This window comes from Misgurnus anguillicaudatus, chromosome 14 (genome assembly GCF_027580225.2).
Source record: "Misgurnus anguillicaudatus chromosome 14, ASM2758022v2, whole genome shotgun sequence".
NCBI classification, from domain to species: domain Eukaryota; kingdom Metazoa; phylum Chordata; class Actinopteri; order Cypriniformes; family Cobitidae; genus Misgurnus; species Misgurnus anguillicaudatus.
In genome coordinates, this window is record NC_073350.2 from 34,349,553 (window position 1) to 34,373,798 (window position 24,246).

At 37.4% G+C, this 24,246-nt stretch overlaps 3 protein-coding genes across 3 annotated transcripts; all 3 read left to right on the top strand.

Moving 5' to 3' along the window:
- The first annotated feature begins 110 nt into the window (after window positions 1-110).
- Window positions 111-5,457, top strand: LOC141369535 (transmembrane channel-like protein 7). Its single transcript, XM_073876438.1, has 6 exons — window positions 111-350; window positions 620-906; window positions 3,592-3,696; window positions 4,722-4,932; window positions 5,089-5,234; window positions 5,309-5,457. The coding sequence occupies exons 2-6, from the start codon at window positions 861-863 to the stop codon at window positions 5,455-5,457; spliced, it is 657 nt and encodes a 218-aa protein (XP_073732539.1). The 5' UTR covers window positions 111-350; window positions 620-860.
- Window positions 5,458-5,507: 50 nt separating this feature from the next.
- LOC129427561 (transmembrane channel-like protein 7) lies at window positions 5,508-8,994 on the top strand. The gene is made up of 11 exons (XM_073876397.1): window positions 5,508-5,570; window positions 5,671-5,810; window positions 6,486-6,798; window positions 6,884-7,020; window positions 7,104-7,182; window positions 7,363-7,460; window positions 7,600-7,786; window positions 7,878-8,029; window positions 8,151-8,303; window positions 8,423-8,501; window positions 8,657-8,994. The coding sequence occupies exons 2-11, from the start codon at window positions 5,683-5,685 to the stop codon at window positions 8,726-8,728; spliced, it is 1,398 nt and encodes a 465-aa protein (XP_073732498.1). The 5' UTR covers window positions 5,508-5,570; window positions 5,671-5,682; the 3' UTR covers window positions 8,729-8,994.
- A 4,293-nt stretch (window positions 8,995-13,287) lies between these two features.
- Window positions 13,288-24,227, top strand: LOC129427559 (transmembrane channel-like protein 7). Its single transcript, XM_055184111.2, has 15 exons — window positions 13,288-13,569; window positions 16,540-16,750; window positions 16,903-17,048; window positions 17,123-17,251; window positions 18,001-18,047; window positions 18,154-18,293; window positions 18,384-18,696; window positions 19,568-19,743; window positions 19,827-19,905; window positions 20,081-20,178; window positions 20,735-20,921; window positions 21,012-21,142; window positions 22,430-22,582; window positions 22,687-22,765; window positions 22,939-24,227. The coding sequence occupies exons 1-15, from the start codon at window positions 13,374-13,376 to the stop codon at window positions 23,008-23,010; spliced, it is 2,157 nt and encodes a 718-aa protein (XP_055040086.2). The 5' UTR covers window positions 13,288-13,373; the 3' UTR covers window positions 23,011-24,227.
- The last annotated feature ends 19 nt before the right edge of the window (window positions 24,228-24,246 follow it).

A 24,246-nucleotide genomic window follows, 5' to 3' on the forward strand; every position in this document is an offset into this window, starting at 1 on the left:
GCTTGCTTCCTATTTCAGAGATAGAGTGATTCATTCACTTTATGAATCGGCTCATTTGAACTACGTAAAATAACTGCTACTAAAGAGTGATTCGTTCGCGATTGGTACAAAGTCTATCTTGCTTTAGTTTCCGGTGGTGCGTGAAAGATTTATAATCTTACTCGAAAGCACAAATAAATTACTTAATGATGTCAAGTTAAAGTGTAAATGATAAGTGAAGACAATTTAAGCCGTTCCGTGTAATTGGAAAAAAGTGTGTTGAGTAATCTTAAAAGTGGTACGATCCGATTCACTGTTGGGGGGTCTTTTGAATCTTCGCCAACAGCTGAGATTCTGTTCACGAATCAGACGTGAGTTACTGAAGTCTACAATAGTTCAACATTTATCATTTTAAAAAATGTAGGTGTGAACCAAACAGATGTAGGCTACTCGCTTTTTGGCAGGAAGCTGTTGTGTGTTTTATACACATGTAGTCCTGTATTAGACTTTATATTAGACAACAGTGCAGTTTGTGTGTGTGTTTAGATTGTTTGTGAAGGTTTTGTATTCTGAATGTCCTTCTTACGTCAGAAAGCTGTGTGGTCTTCATTGTTACTCATTTCTCTGTTATATGTTGCAGAAATGCAGAGGAGGAGGAAGTTAACTGTTCACCCATGTAACACTTCAGAGAGAGAGAGAGAGAGAGAGAGAGAGAGAGAGAGAGAGAGATGTGCCATGATAAGTTTGCGTCCAAATACACTTTGAGGTTTTGCACTTGACCACTTGACTACTTGCATGATGTATTTCCTGTGTTCAGCCCAAGTGTTCTAGTGGGCGTTAAGTAGCGTTGTAGTCAAGACCACCTAAACCGAGACCAAGTCATGACCAAGACCAAGACAGGCCGAGACCTAGTCAAGACCAAGACAGGTGCAAGTCACTGCATTAAAACACATATGATAAAATGTGGAATATGCAAATGCGTAGGCACTTCTTGGCCGTTCTTGAGAACTACAACACTAGCGTGAAGATCCCAGGCGTGCATGTAGAATAATTCATCCAATGGGACACTTAGCAAGTGTAAAAATGCCAATCAAGCTGGAAGCAATTTGCATCAAAACATATTCTGTTTTTATTTAGGTTACTTAAAAAAAAAAAAAAAAAAAAAATATATATATATATATATATATATATATATATATATATATATATATATATATATATATATATATATATATATATATATTAGGGCTGTCAAAAAATTAATCGCGATTAATCGCATCCAAAATAATAACATATGTGTGTGTACTGTGTGTAAATATTATGTATATATAAAAACACACAGAATAATATATATATTTAAGACAAATTGGTAATATTTTTATATAGAATATTTATATTTCTATATTATATAAATGTATATACAGTATATAAATGCAAATATTTCATAAATATATACATGAATGTGTGTGTATTTATACATACATAATATTTACACACAGTACACACACATATGTTATGTAAACACAAACTTTTATTTTAGATGCGATTAATCGCGATTAATCTTTTGACAGCCCTAATATATATATATATTGAAAACACAAACACTCTGAAATTAACATTTGCTAAACTTAAAGGGGTCATAGCGTGAAAATGACTTTTTTATGTTTTCCATGTGCTATAATTGTGTCCCCAGTATCAACCTAGAAAATGTGAAGAAGCTCAACCTAGTAACTTAGTTTTGGTAAACCATTCTCTGTAAGAAAAAAATAGATTGTTTGGATTTCGCCAGACTTAAATTGAGAATGACTCCTTAATTCCAATTCAATTCTTGAATTTGAATTGATGTCAAAAACAGGATCTAGAATTACAATGCGAATTTGAATTAAAGGAAGCAGAATTGCAATTCAATAGAAATTCAAAGAAATTCATATACATATTATACAGTAAGTGAAGTGTTTCAGTATATGTCAGATATGATTGCATTACATATTCTATAAATTATATTAGTTTGAACTACTTGTACAGATTACATTAAAAGGAAGTGTTTTCTAGTCACATAACAAATAATAAAGTTTGGATTTTTTTTGTAATTGTAATTTTGTGGAACACGATGAAACATGACTTCATTTCCCAGAATGCTTAACTTTAACCAAGTATTTAAAAACAATTTCCCAAAGTAACTTTCCTAACACTGAATGTATGTGAGATTCTTTCTGTTGTGTGACTGTGGAATTTCTTTGAATTGCCATGAATTTAATTCCACTTTCTGTCATTCGAATTCAAATTCAACTTCCTGTAGGGCGGAGTCAATTCAATTCAAATTCCAATTCATGAATTGAATGGAGGCCAATTCTGAAATTCTGAATTGTGCACAAGCCTGATTTAAAGATTATTATCTACACTTATCTGAAACTTTCAGAAGCAGAATTCTTTGCACCTGTAAAAAATCTTCATTTTGTGCATGCAGCTTTATTAAAGTTCATGTTTAGTCCCTGAATAAACTACACAATTAATGTTGTTTCTAATTTTGTGATAAAAGCAGATGTTTTTATCATAACAATACATAACAAGCGTTTGCACAAATGAAATGTGCAACACTTTCTGTATTACTTCCAAAATATGTAATATCCATTTATTAATTACAATTAATAGTTTCCACGAAATCTCAAGAGGTTTTGGCAAAAGTCTCATGATTTACATTCAGAACATGATGCATGATGGGATGCGCTTGGCCTTTAATACCACTAAGCGGTATTTAATATGTGGATTTAGTGTGGGTTAAAGGCGCTGCACTTTGCCAGTTTTAAGTCCCTTATCCTCTTAACACCATTTTTATAAAGTCTATGTTTACACCAAACAACTGCACAGTGTTCACATTAAGATGGTGCAAATACTAGGCCTAATAATAGTACCATTTTAAAGGTGACATTTCACGAGACTTATTTTTAGCTGTAAAATAAACCTTTGGTGTCCTCATAATATCTATGTGAAGTTCTAGCTCAAAATACCCCACAGATCATTTATTATAGCATGTTAAAATGTCCACTTTGTAGGTGTGGAAAAAATTTGGCATTTTTGGGTGTGTCCTTTTAAATGCTCTCTCTCTCTCTCTCTCTCTCTCACACACTCACTCTCTCTCTCTCTCTCTCTCTCTCTCTCTCTCTCTCTGCACTAAATCACAGTGATGTGTTTGTATAGTGAAGAATAAGTGGCACTATTATTATAATAAGATCCCCTTCTGACATCACAAGGGGAGCCAAATTTCAATTACCTTTTTTTCACATGCTTGCAGAGAATGGTTTACCAAAACAAGTTACTGGGTTGATCTTTTTCACATTTTCTAGGTTGATAGAAGCACTGGAGACCCAATTATAGCACTTAAACATAAAAAAGTCAGATTTCATGATATGTCCCTTTTAAAACCTATAAGCATTAATGAGTCAGTCTGCATTGGGAACTAACATCAGTTGGTCCAAATCTCAAAACATCATCTGCACTTCACATATTTACAAGGCAGTGTGTAAACATGTTATTCGTGATGTTGGGAAGTATGTGACAACCACTTGGTGGTTCCTGACTTCCTGACATGTCTTCTTCTGTGTAACTGTACAGTTTGTGTGTCCCGTATTTGTCGTGTGTGTTGTGTTTGTGTTCTTTTATTGACAGACATGATGGAGGAAAAAGACGGGATATCGAACATGCAGATGCCTTTATCAGGTACAGTAATGGTATTGAACAGTAAAAGTTAACAGTAAGATTTGTATGCAGATTTGTTTATTACAAGAAACTCATGTGTGTGTAATGTTGTGAAAGTTGTTGGTGATGATAAAATCTTTGATGACTCATGATCATCGGCGTCATTGATTCATTGATATCATGGTTCATTGTGTGATAAGATGTGCATCTGTTTCCTCTGATTATTAAAGTTACAACAAATTTTGTGTTTTGTCCTTCTTCAGAGTTGTGATGTCACAATTCATCATTGTAGTCCAACCTAAACTCTTGCTTGCTTATGTTATTATTTAATACTTTCATTTGAAAAACCCTTCATTTTTTTGTAAAGTGTGTATTTGTAATTGTATGTCAGACACATCTCTGTACCGTATACCATTATACACCAAACCGTAAAAACACTTTTTACTATGCTATTATATACATCCAGGAAGTGAAAGGAAAGATCATGACCAGTGTTGGGGGTAACGCATTACAAGTAAAGTGCATTACGTAATAATATTACTTTTCTGAAGTAACGAGTAAAGTAACGCATTACTTTTTAAATGTACACATTTATTTTTTAGTTACTTTTTTAGTTTAATTAATTTGATTAAAAAAATTATGTGAATTAAACTGAACGTAGTCATTATGCACTTTATGCGTACACGCCTGTGTGGGAACATGGTTTGAGTCAGAAACTGAGATGGCAGACCAGAGTTCGACATTTTTGTGATAAAATATGCAATTTCTGAATGCAGAACTTTTCAGTCATAAAAAACAACTGCTAGGCCTGAAAGAGATCAAGCCTCAGACAAGAAAAAGTAACGCAAAAGTAACTAAAAACTAACGTAAGCATTACTTTCCATGAAAAGTAACTAAGTAATGTAATCAGTTACTTTTTTGGGAGTAACTTTATATTGTAATGCATTACTTTTAAAAGTAACTTTCCCCAACACTGATCCTGACACATATGTATAGTAAATAAAAGCAACTTTTTACGAATAATTAATGTTTTTAAATCTGCACAGATGAGAGCAGCAGATCGGTTCTGTCCGATGACTCGTGTGAGATAGATGACCACCCAGAGATAGATGAAGAGTTACCCGGCTCACAGGCACGTCTAGGACAGCATCAGAAACCAGACATACAGATCGCAGATGTTCAAAATGAGCGTCTCCTGATGAACAGCGCACCGCTCAAAGCTCTGCCAGTGTGTATGCAGGACAAAAAAGAAGCCAGGTGTGTCTGATATAAAAATCATTCCGATTACTGCCAGGAGATGATCTTTTGTTATAGTTCTGGAGATGAATGGCATAAAAAATGTAATCATTCTGACCTGGGAACAGCTTCAAAGTCCCAAAACATTTAAACTTTTCCACTACTTGTCACACACAGGAAAGAACGCCAGGAGAGGCACAAGATTGGCTCCTGGGAATCGTGGAGGCGGAGCCGGCTTATCGCATGGAGGCGCTTTAAGGAGCACGTCAGCAGCGCTTTGACAATACTGTTGCCATGGAGACACGCCCTGCGCATAATTGAAGGTGACTGTAGGTGTGCCTAAGTTAAGTGATGGTGATGACCCAGATGTGTTAACTTTATTTTGTTTCATCCACAGGTCAGTTTGGTGTCGGGATTAAAGCCTACTTTGGGTTTCTGCGGTACCTGTTGGGTTTGAATCTGCTGTATTGTGCCATTATCAGTGGATCTGTGCTGACCCCAACGCTGCTGTACAGAAATAAACATGAGAATGAGCGAGGGTCTTGAGTTTTTGACACTAGAGAGTACTAATGCAAACTTTATGTCTATACAGACCTGTTCTCTTTCTTTTAGAGAATGAAGGCCCATCATTTGATTTAGAAGAAATTTTCATCGGATCAGTGAGTTTATGCCAGTCTTATATCTTCCTGAATATATATCTGTGATCTTTCAAAATTGCACATCTGAAGATCGCTTCACTGCGTTATTTCTGCGTTTTAGGGTTTTCTGGAAATGACGCCAGTATTTCATAGTTTCTACATCAGTGGGTCTCTAAATTTTGATTGTTTAAATACTCCGATTCTTTTTTTACTCGGCATGGGGTCCATCTTCTTCCTCAGCATCGTCGTGATGGTCCGCAGGTCAGATCATTTTTATTATTATTTCTATATTACCAAATATTAAATTCATACAAAGAAATCAGAACATTTAAGTATACAAGTTGAGTCATAATAAATAAAGTGAAATGACACAGGGAATAAGTATTAAACACATGAAGAGAACAAGGTGGAAAATGGCACAGAAAGCCAGGAGATCACCTGAAATCTGTCAGGATTGAGAGTGAAACCCTGCCCCCAAATACTTACTGTATTTCCCCTGCTGCATATCATTTTTTATTCGATTTGCCAATCTAAGTCAAATTCCCTGAATTTTCCCTTACTTTCACTGACTAAAAAACAGAATTTCCATGATCCATGTCTGGGATGATATGATCCTGGATAATGTAGTGTACACCTTGAGTTTATGAAAATGTAGCTTGAAATAAATACACAGTGCCAATACACAGATGTTTAAATTATAGTCAGTAGAGGCTTAGACCCCGGAAATGGTATTCCTTATGTCACAAGTTAACAAGCAGATTATATCTTGATAAATGGAAACTAAAATTTAAAGCAATGAACAAAAAATTCTTTAAATGTCTGGAAAAGACCTTTTAAAATTCCATGATATTCCAAAAATTCCATGACCCGTGGAAACCCTTGATTTGTGATTATTGTCTTCATTCAAGAAGATGTTTCTTCGTTGATGTTTTTCAGAACTGTTGTGGGCTACAAACAATTATGGCTGACTAGAAATCGCATCAGTTCCAATGCGAGTTTAAAGGTTTTCTCTGGATGGGATTTCTGCATCCAGAAAGAAGAAGCAGCCATACTAAAATGCACATTTATCAAGAACGACCTGAAGTTGGATCTTACAGAGCAAAAGTCTCGTGATGAAGTCGAGGGGCGAAGTTTACAAGCTTGGGTTTGGCTTATTTTCCTGCGGATCATTATCAACATCCTGGTGCTGGTTCTTCTGGCCAGTTCCTTTATTCTGATTTATTATTCCATCCATTTATCACAGAATCAGGTATAAAATTAATGCTTAAGGACCTTTTAAAAGTTTCCCAAAGAACTAAATGGTAGGATTGTCAGATTGTCTCTCTTTCTCTCAGGATTCAACCCTGATTTTGGAGTATCTTCCTCCCATCACCATGATGAGCATGAATTATGTGTTACCCCCCATCTTTAAAAAGATCTCAAAGTTTGAGCATTATTTGCCCGCCACTCAGCTGAATATCACTCTGATCAGGTGAGACAGTTTGTGCCCTTCGACCTTTCAAGTGTGCCCCATGCATGTTAACTGCGAGTACTAATGGAAAACTCTGTGTGCAGGAGTATTTTCCTGAAACTGGCATCTTTGGGCATCTATCTGTTCGTCCTCATAACGGCAACAAAACGTCCAGAAGACCAGGTTTGTTCTCTACTGTAACTCGACATCAGCTCTTCAATCACATGATATTAATACCATCAAAAAGAGATCTCTATGACTGTATGCCGATTTACCAAAAGATCCAATTTAAAGTAGGAGAAACACCTAGGAACTACCTGTTTGCTTGTATGTTTATACTCTGTGTATGTTTGTTTATTTTAGTGTAAGGAGAACGCGTTTGGGAAGGAGATGTACAAACTCATTCTGTTCAACCTTATCGAGGGTTTCGTCGGCACGTTTTGCTTGACCTTCCCGAGAACGTGAGATCTTTTGACTATTCATAGCTAAACTTCATAGCAGGTCAAAAACAGTTACACCAGATAACAGGGCAATCAAATGACCATAAATTAAAAGAAAACTTAGAGACCATGTGCATTAACTCTCTGTGTCCGTCTGTAGGTTACTGGTGGAACGGTGCTCATCTTCGAATCTCCTGAAGAAGTTAAACAAGCCAGAGTTTGATATTACCTCAAATGTTTTAGATCTGGTGAACAGTCAGACGGTCACGTGGGTCGGTGTGTTTTACTGTCCTCTACTCCCCGCGCTCAGCGCTTTCCGTCTTCTGCTGCTCTTCTATCTCAAAAAGGTTTGACGAATGTTTGGGTTCACATCAGAATCTGATCCACATTATAAAACACATCAACATTATTCTCTCTGTCTCGTTCTCTGTCTCTCAGTTCACATTAACGCGATGTTGCCGTCAGGAGGACGATCAGGACGACCAGAACAAGAGAATGTTCAGGACGACCAGTTTATCGGTTCTGTTTCATTTTACACTGTGTTTGGGTCTCATCATGTCGCTCGGCACTCTGGGTGTCAACATCTCCATGTACAAATGCTAACACAATGATATTGTTTGACCTGCATGACCTGTATAATGCCAATACATGTCACTTATAATATATCCATATGAATGATTTTAACTCTGTGGACTGTGTGTTTCATCTAAGGTTTAATTCTGGTGACTGCGGTCCGTTTAAAGGCAGCAATACCATATTTAATGTGACGAATGTGTGTATAAAGACGCTGCCCGGTCCCGTTCAGATCACCATCAGATACGTCTCATCTGAAGCCTTCGCGTATGCTCTGATACTGGCTGAAGTGTAAGTGTGTGTCCATAGAAAATCAATCTTTACATACACAGATCAGACTTCATCGCCCAATAATGTATGCAGCTCAACATGTTTGACCATATGTTGTTATCCTGACCTGTGCTTCACAGTGTTATACTGATGTCATCCATGTCACGTGCACGAGCGAATTGTAAAGCCATCGAGAACCTGAAGGACATGATGGTGATGGTGAGTGATGAAAAATCTTATTATTTTTCTTTTCTTCATCATTTTTACAGTCAACAAAACTCTCCTCTCAACTGTACTGTTATTTCCAAAAATAAAATGGCTGTAAATGTTTACAATTTTGTCTGAATGTGGACTGTTTGTTTTTACTCTTACAGTGCAGTTATGATAAGCAATTCCTGGTGAAGAAATACGCAGAGATCAAGAGACGACAAAAGAAAACACGCTAACAGTACGGCATGAAAAGACTGTTCTCAGATGATGTGACATGACAGGATGTAAAGGATATATGAATGCTGATCATGCGTGTCAACATTTGCGACTTTAAGTGTTAAAAAAACGCAGTGTATTACTTCTGTTTTTTCCTCTCTCACACTTAAACTTTCAAAGCCTTTGTCAGTATTATACACCAACTATTTCAATCATTTTGTTAAGCACCATTTGTCATTCTACTGTTATTTTTTTAATAAAGCATCTCTTACTATATTCAGACATGACTGCAATGTCAACATGAACACAAACACAAGCACACACACACACACACACGAGCACACACACACACGAGCACACACACACACACACGAGCACACACACACACACACGAACACACACACACACACACGAACACACACACGAACACACACACGCACACACACACACACGAACACACACACACGAACACACACACACACGTGTTTGTGTCTTAATACACAATACACTCTAAAAACAAATGGTGCTAAATAGCACTAAAAAAGGTTCTTGGCTCGTAATCATAGGGAACCATTTTAGTGCCATATAGCACATAGCACCTGTGTAGAACCATTTTGTGCTATGTAGAACCATTTGTGGTGCTATAGTGGTGCTATAACCCCGTATGGTTCTTCATAGGTGCTTTATAAGTGCTATATAGCCCCAAAAATGGTTCCCTATGATTACGAGCCAAGAACCACTTTTAGTGCTATTTAGCAACAATGTTTTTTAGAGTGCATCATGTTGTAGATGTGTGAAGAGCTATATGAGGAAGCGTTTATTTCCTCTTTGTGTCATAATTGGGGTATATTTTTACTACAGGAACCCTTTGATGACACACTTTATTTTACATCTTCCACCTCCTGTTTATTTACTGCATGTCTCTTATGTGTTTTAGTTTTGGTTGGACTTATTATATTTTTCAACTGATCATTCTGACTCTGAATTGTGATTGGATGAGCTGTGTTTATGACTGTGAACTCTATATTACTGTGCCAGGTTTCTTAGCATCCATTCTGGGTTAATTCAAAGACGCTTTAGGGCGGCCATGTTTCATCTAGTTGAATGGAGATAGACAAATATTTGTAAAATCACATACATATTTCTGACCAACAATTAAACTTGATATCAACTATCAACTATCGTAAATATCAAAATTACCCATGATTTACTCACCCTGAAGCAATCCGAAAAACATTATGTCCATCATCTTTCAGGCGAACACATTTGGAGTTATTTTAGTAAATGTCTTTGCTCTTCCAAGCTTTATAATGGGAGAAAACAGGGATCAGGGAACAACTTCTGACTTTAAATCCCAAAAAAAGTGCATTTATCTATTACAGAAGTAATTCACATGACTCCAAGTGGTTAATAGATGTCTAATCGATGCAATTTTGTAAGAAAAAAATCCATATTTCAAATTTTATATACTATAATAAAGAGTTTCTGGTATTATCTTGGACTTCAGGATACAGACATCTGACTTCTTCAATACAGAGTTAGAAATAATTAATGTGCACTTTTTAAAAGACAGCAAATTAGTGACAAATCTAATCAGCCAGCATTAACATGGCCATGCAAATCATTTATTTGTTTTTCTGAAATCATTAAGCTGTAGGGTACAATGGCTTGACATTAAGCATTGACATGTGGTTATCCTATATAACTGCTTAAATGTCCTAATATAACTAAGGCCTAGTCCTAGATTAATCTAAACCCCATCTGGGAAACCGCTTTTAAGGAGTTTAACCAAATCCTCATTCAAAAGAACCCCGTTTTTCTCTCTCATCAACTGGCAATCACTTAAAGTTGTCATAAAACTGAAGTAGCGATAGTGTTATTTTCCCTGTGGTGACGTATATCTGGGTGAAACGGCTTCTGAAATAAAAAAGGTAGGGCTGGACTTGAATAAATCATTTGTAAAAATACCACAATATTCCCCCAAAAATTACAGTATTTCATTTCAATTTCTATCGGCTTTAGGTCAAATGAAAACACGCAAGGAAACTATACATTTTAACATGTTTTTCCGTTCAATCCAATGAATTATTGTCCTTTTAAGGTGTTTCTTTGACCTTTTTCAGGAATGCGCAAATCTCCTCCCCTTTCTTGACAATCTCTCTTTATATATAGATTTACTTCCCACTTTCAAAATGAATTAGATCAGAAAGTTTATATTTACCTTAAACTCAATTTGGAACTTTATCTCTAATTATTATTTATTACCCTATTGCTGAAATACCATATAATTTATTTAAATTTCATAAGCAAAACACCATACAATTTATTTAAATTTCATAAGCAAGCATTAATTTTGCATGGTCATTAAATTTCTCCTCACCTGTACTTCATTTGGAACAATTGAGATCTTTTATAAAAATAAGTTCTTGTTTTAGGACAACTGGTTTAAAAAAAATCGTAACTGTTTCCCAACTCCTTAACGCATGCAGAAGATTTTATACTAAATTATGCAGAATTTTTTATCTATTCCAGTAACCCCCAGTAAATTTTCTTGCTATGGATGCCATCCCTAAGGGAGCTATTAAGAGGCTGTTAAATCATTGAACACGTTGTTAGTTTATTTAGACCCTTTTGAAACCCCAATAGAAAAACTGTGCTTTTTGTCACGCCCATAATACCAGAATTTTAAAATCAGATTTAACAATTCCATATGTGGTATGGAATTACAGAAACCATTACAGAAACCATTACAAAAAATTCTAATGGTTTCCATTAAAATAACCAATAGGAACCATTAGCTTTTACCATTAAAACCACTACACTGTAGTGTGTTTTGGGCCATATTCCATTAGAACCAATAAAATTACCAATAAAACCAATAGAATTTCTGTGATGGTGTCTATTGTTTTTTTATCAGGGTTGAAAAGGTATGGACGCTGACCCTTAATATTTAATAACTAACAAGGTGAGGAAAGTATCATTTAAATTTAAATTGTTATAGGTTTTATCCAGCCAAAGTATACTTAAAAAGTCTTAAAGTGGATATACACAATCATTTGGGATTGATTTCTGTAAATATATTAACAATAACCCACTGTTGAATTTTAAAGATGTATTGTTGGGTTTATTACAAACAAAACAAGATAAAATTATATAATTAATATTTTATTGTTAGCTAAGTATCATATTCATTGCAATAAATGTATTTATTATCCCTGCTAAAAAAACAAACATTACAGAAATAAGGTTTTCATTAAAGTACCAATAGGAACCATTAGCTTTTACCATTAAAACCACTACACTGTAGTGTGTTTTGGGCCATTCCATTAGAACCAATACAATTCCCAATAAAACCATTACAATTTTCTGTAATGGTTTTATTGTTTTTTTCAGCAGGGATTTTTGAAAAGAAAATCTAAATATACATCAAAGATCTTATATCTTCCAAAATACCAAAGCTATATTAAGACATTAAACTAGGGCTGATAAATCGCATGCGATAGTCATGCGCATCTCGTCAGACAATCACATGCGATTTAACTGTTTTTGTAAAAATATTCTTGCGTACTCTTTACTTTGTATTTTCATTTATTTTTCTCATTATTGTTATCCCTACTGAAAATTTCGGCATAAGAAAATGGATGTGTACGTGAGAGCGTGAGAATTGGGTCAATTGCGTGAGTCTCACGCTGAATGCCTGAGGATTAATCTATCGAGTGCTGTTGGGTTTTTTCTTGCTTGTTTGCAACGTCAGACACAGAATGATTCATTCACTTTATGAATCGGTTCATTTGATCCATTTAAAATAACGGCTAAAGAGTGATTCGTTTGCGATTTGTATGAACTGCTTTTCCGGTGGTGCGTGAAAGACTTATAATCTTACGCAAATAGACAAATACTGTACATAATGCTGTTATACATACAACTATAAAGGACACGTGAATGCAAAAGACTCAACAGCCGTTCCGTGTGTAACTAGTAACGAAAGTGTGGAGTAATTTAAAAAAAGTGGTACGATCCGATTCACTGTTGGGGTTCGTTTGAATCTTCGCCCGCAGCCGAGATTCATTTCACGATTCAGACGATTCTTGTTCGTGAAGTCTAAAATAGTTTTCCATTTCAACCGCCGGTGTCTTTTAGGTATTAAAAAAAGTGTTTAGTTTGTGGCTGTTTGACATGAGGCTATTGTGTGTTTTATACACATGAAGTCCTGTATTAGACTTTACTAGACAACAGTGCAGTTTCTGTATGTGTTCAGATTGTACATTTGTGAAGGTTTTGTATTCTGAATGTCATTCATACGTCAGAAAGCTCTGTGGTCTTCATTGTTACTCATTTGTATGTTATTATGTTGCAGAAATTATTATGTTATTTTTGTATGCTATTATGTTGCAGAGAGAGAGAGAGAGAGAGAGAGAGAGAGAGAGAGAGAGAGAGAGAGAGAGAGAGAGATGCATATTAAATCCTCTCTACTATCCTCTTTACAGCTGTGTTCACATAATACTACTAATATCGTGATAAGACCTCTAAGCATCACTTAGTCAAAACTCAACTGAACTTCCAAAAAAGTCAAAATCTCAAAACATCATGTTGGCATTCATCTGCACTTCACATTTGTACATCCATCTCAAGACGGTGTGTTAACATCTTATTCATGATGTTGAGATGTATGTGACACCCACTTGGTTTTCATCACATGACTTCCTGATGCGTCGTCTTCTCAGAAACACACAGTCAAGTGCACCATTACTGTTTGTGTGTCCGGTATTTGTCAGAGGTTGTGTGTGTTATGTTTGTGCTCTTTTACTGACAGACATGATGGATGAAGAACATGAGATAGCCTTTCAGAGACTTGTATCAGGTACAGTAACAGTATTAAACAATAAAGTAATTGCAGATTTAGTTTATACCAGGAACTTGCATGTGTGTGTGTGTGTGTGTGTGTGTGTGTGTGTGTGTGTGTGTGTGTGTGTAATGTTGTGAAAGTTGTGGTGATGATGTTGTGAATAATTTAAAATGTGCATCAGTTTCATCTGATTATTTCAGTTATAACCAAGGCTGGCAATGGCAATAATTCATGTGGGATGCTAGTGATTTTACATGACTTCTTAGATGGGTTTAAAATAACTAATAACATTACAGTTTTTATGTTTCCTTTGGTTTTGAGTATTTAAGTCACACAAACTTTAAACAATAAATTTGATCTCAGGTTAAAGAAACATTTTGTAGAGTGTGAAATTTTGAATATTTAATAAATGGATTTTTTAAATAAAAGAAAAAAACTGACATGCATAGATATCAGTCATACAGCACCACTGTGACTGTGAAGTGTCATGTAACAAGATGCATTATAATATAATAGTTGCAATAAAAAAAAACTCATAATGGGAGTCATTTTTAAATGCTATTCCTTTTCAATTCTAACCAGTTTAAGTTAAATTCACTCCCAGTACTCTGTCATCGTCCCCTCATTTCCAGCACTAGTTTTTAACAGATTTTTTGTTTTGTTCTTCTTCAATGTTGTGATGTCACCATTCATCATTTTAGTCCAACATAAACTCTTGCTTGCTCATGTTTTTATCCAATACTTTCATTTAAAAAACTCTTAGTTTTTTGTAAAGTGTGTATTTGTAATTGTGTGTCATACACATCTCTGTACCGCATCATTAAACACCAAAACAGTATAAACAATTTTTACTGTGCTTAGGGTTGCAAAGGGACAGAAAGATTCTGGTAAAGTTCCAGTAAGTTTCTGGAAACTTTCCATGGGAACTTAATCTGAGGAATTTTGGAAATATTCCAAATTGGAAACTTAAAGGGATAGTTCGGCCAGGAATGATGTTGAACCCATGATTTGGTCGCCCCGGGGCCGTCCGAGATGCATGTGTCCATCATTTTTCAGACGAACACATTTTCAGTTATTTTGGACGAGTCTTATATCTTCCAGCTGCTAAACAGTAAAGTTACAGGGTTTACATCCTTCAAGTCCAAAAAATTTCTTCCCCAAAGAAATCCAAACGGCTCCAGGATGATAAACAATGGTCTTCTGAGGGTAATCCGCGCCGTGTTGTTGTAGAAATATCCATATTTAAAACTTGATAAACGTAAAATAAAAAAATAACTAGCTTCCGGCAGCGCTGCCATCTTAGACTCCTCTGTATTCAGGAGAGAGAATTAGCGTAGTGTACACACTTTTCTTATTGACGTATGACAAATGTGGAGAGCGGGGGCACAGAGCAGCAGCAGAGAAACCTCCTTAAACTGCGTACGCTCTCATCTTGAATGCGGACACGACTGGGATGGCGGCATTGCCGGAAGCGAGTTATTTTCGTTAATAAATTTACCCTCACAGGGCCTTTGTTTATCATTGTAGAGCCGTTTGGACTTATTTTGTGAAGGATGGATGCACATTTTTTTAACTTGAAGGATGTGGACGCTGTAACTTTACATTTAATTAAAGGTGTAGCGGAGGATTTTCTGGAATTTTAGAAAAGAACCGCCTTCATCACTTTTTTTAAAAAATGTAATTGCGCAACACTCGTGATTGACAACTAGGAGGACCAACAGTCTTGATGATCCACCCGGAAAAAGAAAATCCTCCACAATACCTTTAACTGAAAGATCCAAAACACTTTCCAAAATAACTGAAAACGTGCTCGTCTGAAAAACGATGGACACATGCATCTCGGACAGCCCGGGGGTGAGCAAACCATGGGCTCAATATAATTCTTGGGCGAACTATTCCTTTAACGAGACTTTATGGGAATTAATTGGAATTTTGGGAAAATTTGTATAAATTATATTATATACAAACATAAATAAATATTTTGTTTGCTCATAAGCAGACGTGCATGCAAGGTAAAACAAATAAAAACAAATACTTTTAAAAAAAGGAAAAACTTTTTTTTTTACTTTTTATTCATCAAAGAATCCTGATACTTTCGCTCATCAAGCGCAAAATTTATTTGATCAAAAAATCAACTGAAATTCAACTGAAACTGTATTAAATCTTGTTGTTTTAAACAAAATTATGCTTAAAATTAAGATTTTATAGGCAACTCCATTCCCGTTAATTCCCATATATTCCCATTAATTCCCATATATTCCCATTAATTCCCATATATTCCCATATATTCCCATTAATTCCCATTGAAAGTTTACAGAATAGTAAATTCTCACAATATTGGAGATGGTCCTTACTGCAGAACACGACATCCAGGGGGGAGGTTGGATCTAGATCTAACTCCTCCCCCTTTATTTACTTTGCTCCGCCAAATGAACTAGTACATTTGCGTGGTTGCAGCCTGCAGCAGTCTGTCCAATAATGGCAGACAGGAAACAAGGAGCTGGCTGAAGTTCAGGAAGTAGTGCAGCAGGGCATAAAGCCTATTAGTTGCAACCTGTGGTCCTAATTACTTGTAGTACCCAAAATGTTTTACTCCAAAATATTATAGCAAAAAAGTTTGCTTTTCCATCAAAGAATAGCTTAATTTATTTACGACTCAATGCGGAAATGGTAACGCCACAACAATGACATGTCTTGTGGTAAAACTGCCGACCAATGAAAATGCAGTGAGAAGCGATATCTGGACCTGGATCCAGCCCCGCCCCCTGGATCTGAATCCAACCCCGCCTCCTGGAACTTGATCCAACTCCGCCCCTTGGATGTCATGTTCTGCAGTGAGGCGCTACTGGAATATTGCAACCCTAACTGTCTATTATATACATCCAGGAAGTTGAAGTGAAAGGTTTCTACAGATCCTGACACATACAGTATGTACAGTAAATGAAAGCGACTTTATGAATGATTATTGTTTTCATTTCTGCACAGATGAGAGCAGGAGCTCGGTTTTTTCCGATGACTCGTATGAGTATTATCACACCGAGATATTTGGACTGTTACCCAGCTCACAGGCACGTCTAGGACAGCAACAGAAACCAGACATACAGATCACAGATGTTCAAAATGAGCGTCTCCTGATGGACATCAGCGTACCGCTCAAAGCTCTGCCAGTGTCTATGCAGGAAAAGAGAGACGTCAGGTGTGTCTGATATAAAAATTATTACTGATTACTGCCAGGAGATGATCTTTTGTTATAGTTCTGGAGATGTATGGCATATAAAAATGTCATCATTCTGACCTGGGAACAGCTTCAAAGTCCCAAAACATTTTTCCACTACTTGTCTCACACAGGAATAAACGCCAGGGGAGGCACAAGATTGGCTCCTGGGAATCGTGGAGGCGGAGCCGGCTTATTGCATGGAGGCGCTTTAAGGAGCACGTCAGCAACGCTTTGACAATACTGTTGCCATGGAGACAAACGCTACGCATGATTAAAGGTGACTGTAGATGTGCTTAGGTTAAGTGATGGTGATGACCCAGATGTGTTAACTGAATTTTGTTTAATCCACAGGTCAGTTTGGTGTCGGGATCAAAGCCTACTTTGAGTTTCTGCGGTACCTGTTAGGTTTGAATCTGCTGTATTGCGTCATTATCGGCGGATCTGTGCTGACCCCAACGCTGATATACAGAGATAAACATGGTGAGAAAGGGGGAGGGTCTTGAGTTTTTGACACTAGAGCAGGGTTCCCCAGATCTTGCCCTGGAGGGCCGGATCACTGCAGGGTTTGGGTCCAACCCTGATCAAACTTACCCACCTGTGATTGTCTAGTGAACATGGATATGTGTAAAGGCTAGATGTGTTACGGCGGAGTCTCTAACGTCATCATCTGGCGGCCATCTTACCACAGGCAGCTCGCTCACTCATAGCATTGAGTTGTAATGGTGCAGGTACTTGTAAATGACCATAACTTGCTTAATTTTCTACCAATTTTCAAACGGTTTGGTTACTTACAAACATTATTAACATGGCTATAATTCTGAATGCTTTAACATGTTTCATGATTTTTTTTGTATAAGTATGCAGTGTCATAGGTACATCTTTGACGTTTATAACAAACCAAACCTTCGGTAGAAAATTAAGCAAGTTATGGTCATTTAAATGTACACGCACCATTAAAACTCAATGCTATGAGTGAGCGAGGTGGCTGTGGTAAGATGGCCGCCAAAATGCGGACATTCCACTCAACTGGCCAGCAGCGCGGGCGAGACATCTAGCCTTTATACATATCTATGATCATGAAGACCTTGATTAGCTTGCTCAGGTGTGTTTGATCGGGGTTGGAGCTAGGCTCTGCGGTGCTCGGTCCTCCAGGATAAGATTTGGGGAACCCTGCATTAGAGAGTATTAATGCAAACTTTGTCTATACAGAACTGTTCTCTTTCTTTTAGAGATTTTGAAGGTTTCATTTGATGTTAAAGACATTTTCATCGGATCAGTGAGTTGGTTTATTTGGTCTTACCTTTCTAAATAAATATCTGTGATCTTCCAGAATTACACACGTATAGTATTGATACGCTTCTCTGTGTGGTTTCTGGTTTTAGGGTTTTCTGAATATGACGCCAGTATTTCATAGTTTCTACACCAGTGGGTCTCTTAATTTTGATTGTTTAAATACCCCGATTCTTTTTTTATTCTGCATGGCATCCATCTTCTTGTTCAGCATCGTCGTGATGGTCCGCAGGTCAGATCATTTCTTGTGTATATCATTTTTCATTTAATTTGTGATTAACGGCTTCATTCCAAAAGATGTTTCTTCTTTGATGTTTTTCAGAACTGTTGTTGGCTACAAACAAGTATGGCTGACTGGAAATCGCCTTGGTTCCACTGCGAGTTTTAAGGTTTTCTGCGGATGGGATTTCTGCATTCAGAACGAAGACGCAGCCAAACTAAAACACATGTTTATTGACAACGACCTGAAGATGGATCTCGAAGAGCAAAAGTCTCTTGAGAAACTCAAGGAGCGAAATATCCGAGCATGGGTTTTGGTTATTTTTTTGCGGATCGTTCTCAACATCCTGGTGCTGGTTCTTCTGATCAGTTCCTTTGGTCTAATTTATTATTCCATCCATTTTTCACAGAAGCGGGTAAGGAAATGAATGCTTTTAAAAGTTTCCTAAAGAACTCAATTGTAGTATTGTCAGATCTCTCTCGTCAGTTTTTCTTTATCTCAGAATTCATCCTGTAAGGGAAAACCACCAATTGGCCCAATGTTGGAAAAAAAATCGACTTTAGTGCAAAGTGCAGACAGTAACCAACCAGGGGTTCAGGCAAGCGCCGTCTGGCCAAAAATAGTAAATAATATAACTATATAACAACCTAATTAAAGCAGGGACAATGACCAAGGGTTATGACTACCACTTTAATAGCCCACATACTACAGAACATAACCCCGATTGTAGATTTTTGGATATATTGTAATTTACACAAGTCAATAATTCAGAGTAATGCAGAATAAATCCAAACATAATGATTTATTAGCCAGCCAGGTAAGGAGTAGGGATGGGCAGTAATTTGTGTCAGTAAAGCGGTTCCTTAATTAGAAGTAAATCACCATCAGCTGCTTTCAGATGGAGCGGAATTTACTACACAAAGCCATCATACGAAAGCATTGAATACCTGACAAAAGGACGAAACACTGTAATGGCGTATGAGATCAGGCTACAGAATAAAAATACATGATGCTGTGTCCAAAGACACAATCCCGTAGAACCTTTTGCAAACTTTCCTTAACTATCCAGATAGATCAAAGCATTGTAATAATGATAGGAATTTGGTAGTGATTGGGTCTTGTAAATGTAACAGTTCATGGGTGAGTCTTAAGGGTAAGTGGATAAGGAGAGGGGGAGATGAGTAATCTTGGTGAGGTGTGAGTTTCTGCACAGTGGGGTGGTTGTCCTGGAGGTAGATGTGAACTCTTTGAGATGTTGATTCTCATAGGAATTTAATGTTTTTTAGGAAACGGATACCCCTGGATCCAGCAATTGGGTGTCAGTCTTAAAATCCCTGATTTTGGAGTATCTTCCTCCCATCACCATGATGACCGTGAATTGCCTGTTACCGCACATCTTTAATAAGATCTCAGAGTTTGAGCATTACTTGCCCGCCACTCAGCTGAATGTGACTCTGATCAGGTCAGACAGATTGTGCCCTTTGACCTCTGAAGTGTATCCCATGCGTGTTTACTGTGAGTACTAATGGAAAACTCTGTGTGCAGGAGTATTTTCCTAAAGCTGGCATCTTTGGGCATCTATCTGTTCTTTCTTATAAGGGAACCAAAATATCAAGGAGACAAGGTTTGTTCTCTACTGTAACCCAACATCAGCTCCACAAATCCCATCAAAAAGAGATCACAATGACTATGTGCCTATTTACCAAGAGACACGGAAGGAGAAACACGTGAGAACTCAATTACCTGTTTGCTTGTATGTGTCAATCATTTTATACTCTGTGTATGTTTGTTTATTTCAGTGTAAGGAGAATGCGTTTGGGAAGGAGATGTACAAACTCATCATGTTCAACTTTCTTGAGGGTTTCGTCAGCACGTTTTGCTTGACCTTCCCGAGAACGTGAGTGTCAGGACTTTCAAATGAACGAACCCAAGCGCAGACGATGTAGAAAACACAAAAGACTTTATTTACAAAACAACAAAACAAAAAACCCACGATGGGGCAAAACCAACATAGAATAGGATAAACAAAACACTGACAGGACTAGACTGTACTATAAAAATTTCAAACTGGACTAAACTAGACTGAAACAATGAACTGGATATAACTGGATCTTACGGTACAGGAACAAAGCAGTACACAAATGTAGACAGAACAATGGGCACAAGGACTTTAAATAGGGGAGAAATAATGAGGGGGACAGGTGACAATGATAATTAGTAAAATACCCCCTCCCCCCCCAAAATTACCTACCATGTTTCGCGGAACACCTAGATCCTGTGATGATTTTAGTCCTTTGCAAATCGGAATCTCTGTAATTTTGAGAAGATTGTATAATCATACAAATCGAGGATGGCTTGAGGCAATTTTCAGTTTTGGGTGAACTATCCCTTTAAGCTGGATCTACTATCTAGCAGACATCACCTTGGCACTAACTCTCTGTGTCCATCTGTAGGTTACTGGTGGAACGGTTCCCATCTTCGAATCTACTGAAGAAGCTAAACAAGCCAGAGTTTGATATTACCTCAAATGTTTTAGATCTGGTGAACAGTCAGACGGTCACGTGGGTCGGTGTGTTTTACTGTCCTCTGCTCCCCGTGCTCAGTGCTTTCCGTCTTCTGCTGCTCTTCTATCTCAAAAAGGTTTGATGAATGTTTGGGTTCACATCAGAATCTGATCCACATTATAAAACACATCAACATAATTTCTCTGTCTCGTTTTCTGTCTCTCAGTTCACATTGACACGGTGTTGCCTTCGGACCAAGAGAATGTTCAGGACGTCCAGTTTATCGGTTCTGTTTCATTTCACACTGTGTTTGGGTCTCATCATGTCGCTCGTCACTCTGGGTGTCAACATTTACAGGTACAAATGCTAACACGATGATATTGTTTGACGTGGATGACCTACACTCAACTAAATGATTATTAGGAACACCTGTTCAATTTCTCATTAATGCAGTTATCCAATCAAACAATCACATGGCATTTAGGGGTGTGGTTTTGGTCAAGACAATCTCCTGAACTCCAAACTGAATGTCAGAATGGGAAAGAAATGTGATTTAAGCAATTTTGAGTGTGGCATGATTGTTGGTGCCAGACGGGTCGGTCTGAGTATTTTACAATCTGCTCAGTTACTGGGATTTTCATGCACAACCATTTCTAGGGTTTACAAAAATGGTGTGAAAAGGGAAAAACATCCAGTATGCGGCAGTCCTGTGGGTGAAAATGCCTTGTTGATGCTAGAGGTCAGAGGAGAATGGGCCGACTGATTTAAGAAGAGCAACTTTGATTGAAATAACCACTCGTTAAAACCGAGGTATGCAGCAAAGCATTTGTGAAGCCACAACACGCACAACCCTGAGGCGGATGGGCTACAACAGCAGAAGACCCCACCGGGTACCACTCATCTCCACTACAAATAGATAAAGAGGCTACAATTTGCACCAGCTCACCAAAATTGGACATTTGTAGACTGAAAAAAAAATTGCCTGGTCTGATGAGTCTCGATTTCTGTTGAGACATTCAGATGGTAGAGTTCAAATTTGGCATAAACAGAATGAGAACATGGATCCATCATGCCTTGTTACCACTGTGGAGACTGGTGGTGTAATGGTGTGTGTGTGGGGGGGTGTTTTATTGGCACATTTTAGGCTTCGGCATCGTTTAAATGCCACGGCCTACCTGAGCATTGTTTCTGACCATGTCCATCCCTTAATGACCACCATGTACCCATCCTCTGATGGCTACTTCCAGCAGGATAATGCACCATGTCACAAAGCTCGAATCATTTCAAATCAGTTTCTTGAACATGACAATGAGTTCACTGTACTAAAATGGCCCCCACAGTAACCAGATCTCAACCCAATAGAGCATCTTTGGGATGTGGTGGAACGGGAGCTTCGTGCCCTGGATGTGCATCCCACAAATCTCCATCAACTGCAAGATGCTATCCTATCAATATAAGCCAACATTTCTAAAGAATGCTTTCAGCACCTTGTAGAATTAAGGCAGTTCTGAAGGGGGTCCAATACAGTATTAGTATGGTGTTCCTAATAATCCTTTAAGTGAGTGTATATAATGCCAATACATGTTACTAATAATATATCCATATGATTGATTTTAACTCTGTGAACTTTGTGTTTCATCTAAGGTTTAATCCTGGTGGCTGCGGTCCGTTTGAAGGCAACAATACCATGTTTAATGTGACGGATGTGTGTATTAAGACACTCCCCGGTCCCGTTCAGAGCACCATCAGATACGTCTCATCCGAAGCCTTTGCGTATGCTCTGATACTGGCTGAAATGTAAGTGTGTGTCCATAGAAAATCAATCTTAAACTTTATAAGCATCTTTGCATGCACAATACACAGATTAGACCAATAATGTGCCTCACACCTGTGCTTCACAGTGTCATATTGACTTCATACATGTCACGTGCACGAGCGAATCATAAAGCCATCGAGGGATTGAAGGACATGTTGGTGATGGTGAGTGATGAAAACTCTTATTTTCATTTACAGTAAACAATACCGAATCATCTCCTGTCTACTGTACTTTATGTGTTTTCCCAAAATAAAATGATATTTTGATTGTAAAATGTTTATTGTTTTGTCTGAATGTGGATTGTTTGTAGTTGATCTGTTTGTCTTTTCTCTTACAGTGCAGTTCTGATAAGCGTTTCCTGGTGAAGGAACACACTACCATCCAGAGACGACAAAAGAGAAGACCCTAACAAACACATGTACATTACTGCATGAAAAGACTGTTCTCGGATCAGACTTTAGCGGTGTGACATCAGAGGATGTAAAGTCACAAATTGTTTCAATGCGTGTTGACATTTGTGACTATATTAAGTGTTAAAGTCCCGCTGTGGGGAAAATCAAGTGTTTATTTTTATTTATATGTCTATGTGATGTTTTTAATGTTTTCAGTCAAGCAAATTCATGCAAATTCAACACCATTGCTGAGTATTTTCTAAAACTGGAATTTAATTCCTGAGATTTAAAATCGCCTGTGTTTCCAACGTCACAGACATATGACCAATCATATCAACATTGAACGTGCGGATCAAGTGGCAACCTTTCGGTTTCTATCGTGGAGGCATTACGGATGGGATTTAAACTGCAATTCATCGACTGACCACTAGAGCTGGCTCCAATCTGGGAATAGACCTCCATGTTAAAATGCCCAACTTTACAGCAGAAAATAATATGTTTACAGCCTGGTAAAAAAGTGTTTTTGGTCTATATTGCTAATTTTGCCCTTCATAACAACTGTGAGGGGGTGAATGTTACTCATTCGTTTCAATTATATTAAGCCTTAAAGTTCTGCATAATTAAGGGCGTGGCCACTTGAGTGACGGGTGAACTGCCAATCTTGTCATTACCGTTGAGCTAGACGGGTGGTTTTAGCAACCAGTCACATCATCTTCACCCATGTCCCGCCTCTTTACCCATTTTCGGTTATCCGGGAGTGATGTCCCTGTTTTTTATATATATTATATTTATTATTATGTATGGATGCTGGAACTTAGCAGTTATGTGTCTGAAACTGCTGAGTGTAGCATCTATGTTTTGTATATCTATGGTGTTAGGTGGTGCAAAAGAGTAGAGGCGGGGACTAATTCGCATATTCATAGATATGCATATACTAAATGAGGCAAGGGTGTAGAGTCACATTCAAGCAGTTTTAAAGCAAGAAGAAATTACTGTCACATGTCAAACTTTTCTATATGAAGCTATTAAGACGCTCAAAGATGCATTTCAAATGACTACAGGGAGACAGCAGTGTGTTAATGTTCTCTCTGTTATTTTCCTCTGTCACACTTACGCTTTCAAAGCCATTGTCAGTAGTATACAACAACAATTTGAATCATTTTGTTAAGCTACATTTGTTATGTTTTCATTTTTAGTGTATTTAAAAAAAAATAAAGTGTTTTTTTCTATAATGTACATCTCCATGATTCAGT

What these genes read in the sequence shown, in the direction of transcription:
- LOC141369535 (XM_073876438.1), top strand. Translation starts at nt 861, where the DNA reads ATGACCAAGACCAAGACAGGCCGAGACCTAGTCAAGACCAAGACAG. An exon ending in CCTAGTCAAGACCAAGACAG is followed by an intron (nt 907 to 3,591) that starts GTGCAAGTCACT and finishes GTAACTGTACAG; the next exon opens with TTTGTGTGTCCCGTATTTGT. An exon ending in CATGCAGATGCCTTTATCAG is followed by an intron (nt 3,697 to 4,721) that starts GTACAGTAATGG and finishes AAATCTGCACAG; the next exon opens with ATGAGAGCAGCAGATCGGTT.
- LOC129427561 (XM_073876397.1), top strand. Translation starts at nt 5,683, where the DNA reads ATGACGCCAGTATTTCATAGTTTCTACATCAGTGGGTCTCTAAATTTT. An exon ending in TCCATTTATCACAGAATCAG is followed by an intron (nt 6,799 to 6,883) that starts GTATAAAATTAA and finishes TCTTTCTCTCAG; the next exon opens with GATTCAACCCTGATTTTGGA. An exon ending in CTGGGTGTCAACATCTCCAT is followed by an intron (nt 8,030 to 8,150) that starts GTACAAATGCTA and finishes GTTTCATCTAAG; the next exon opens with GTTTAATTCTGGTGACTGCG.
- LOC129427559 (XM_055184111.2), top strand. Translation starts at nt 13,374, where the DNA reads ATGTATGTGACACCCACTTGGTTTTCATCACATGACTTCCTGATGCGT. An exon ending in AACGCTACGCATGATTAAAG is followed by an intron (nt 17,049 to 17,122) that starts GTGACTGTAGAT and finishes TTTAATCCACAG; the next exon opens with GTCAGTTTGGTGTCGGGATC. An exon ending in CAAAATATCAAGGAGACAAG is followed by an intron (nt 19,906 to 20,080) that starts GTTTGTTCTCTA and finishes TGTTTATTTCAG; the next exon opens with TGTAAGGAGAATGCGTTTGG.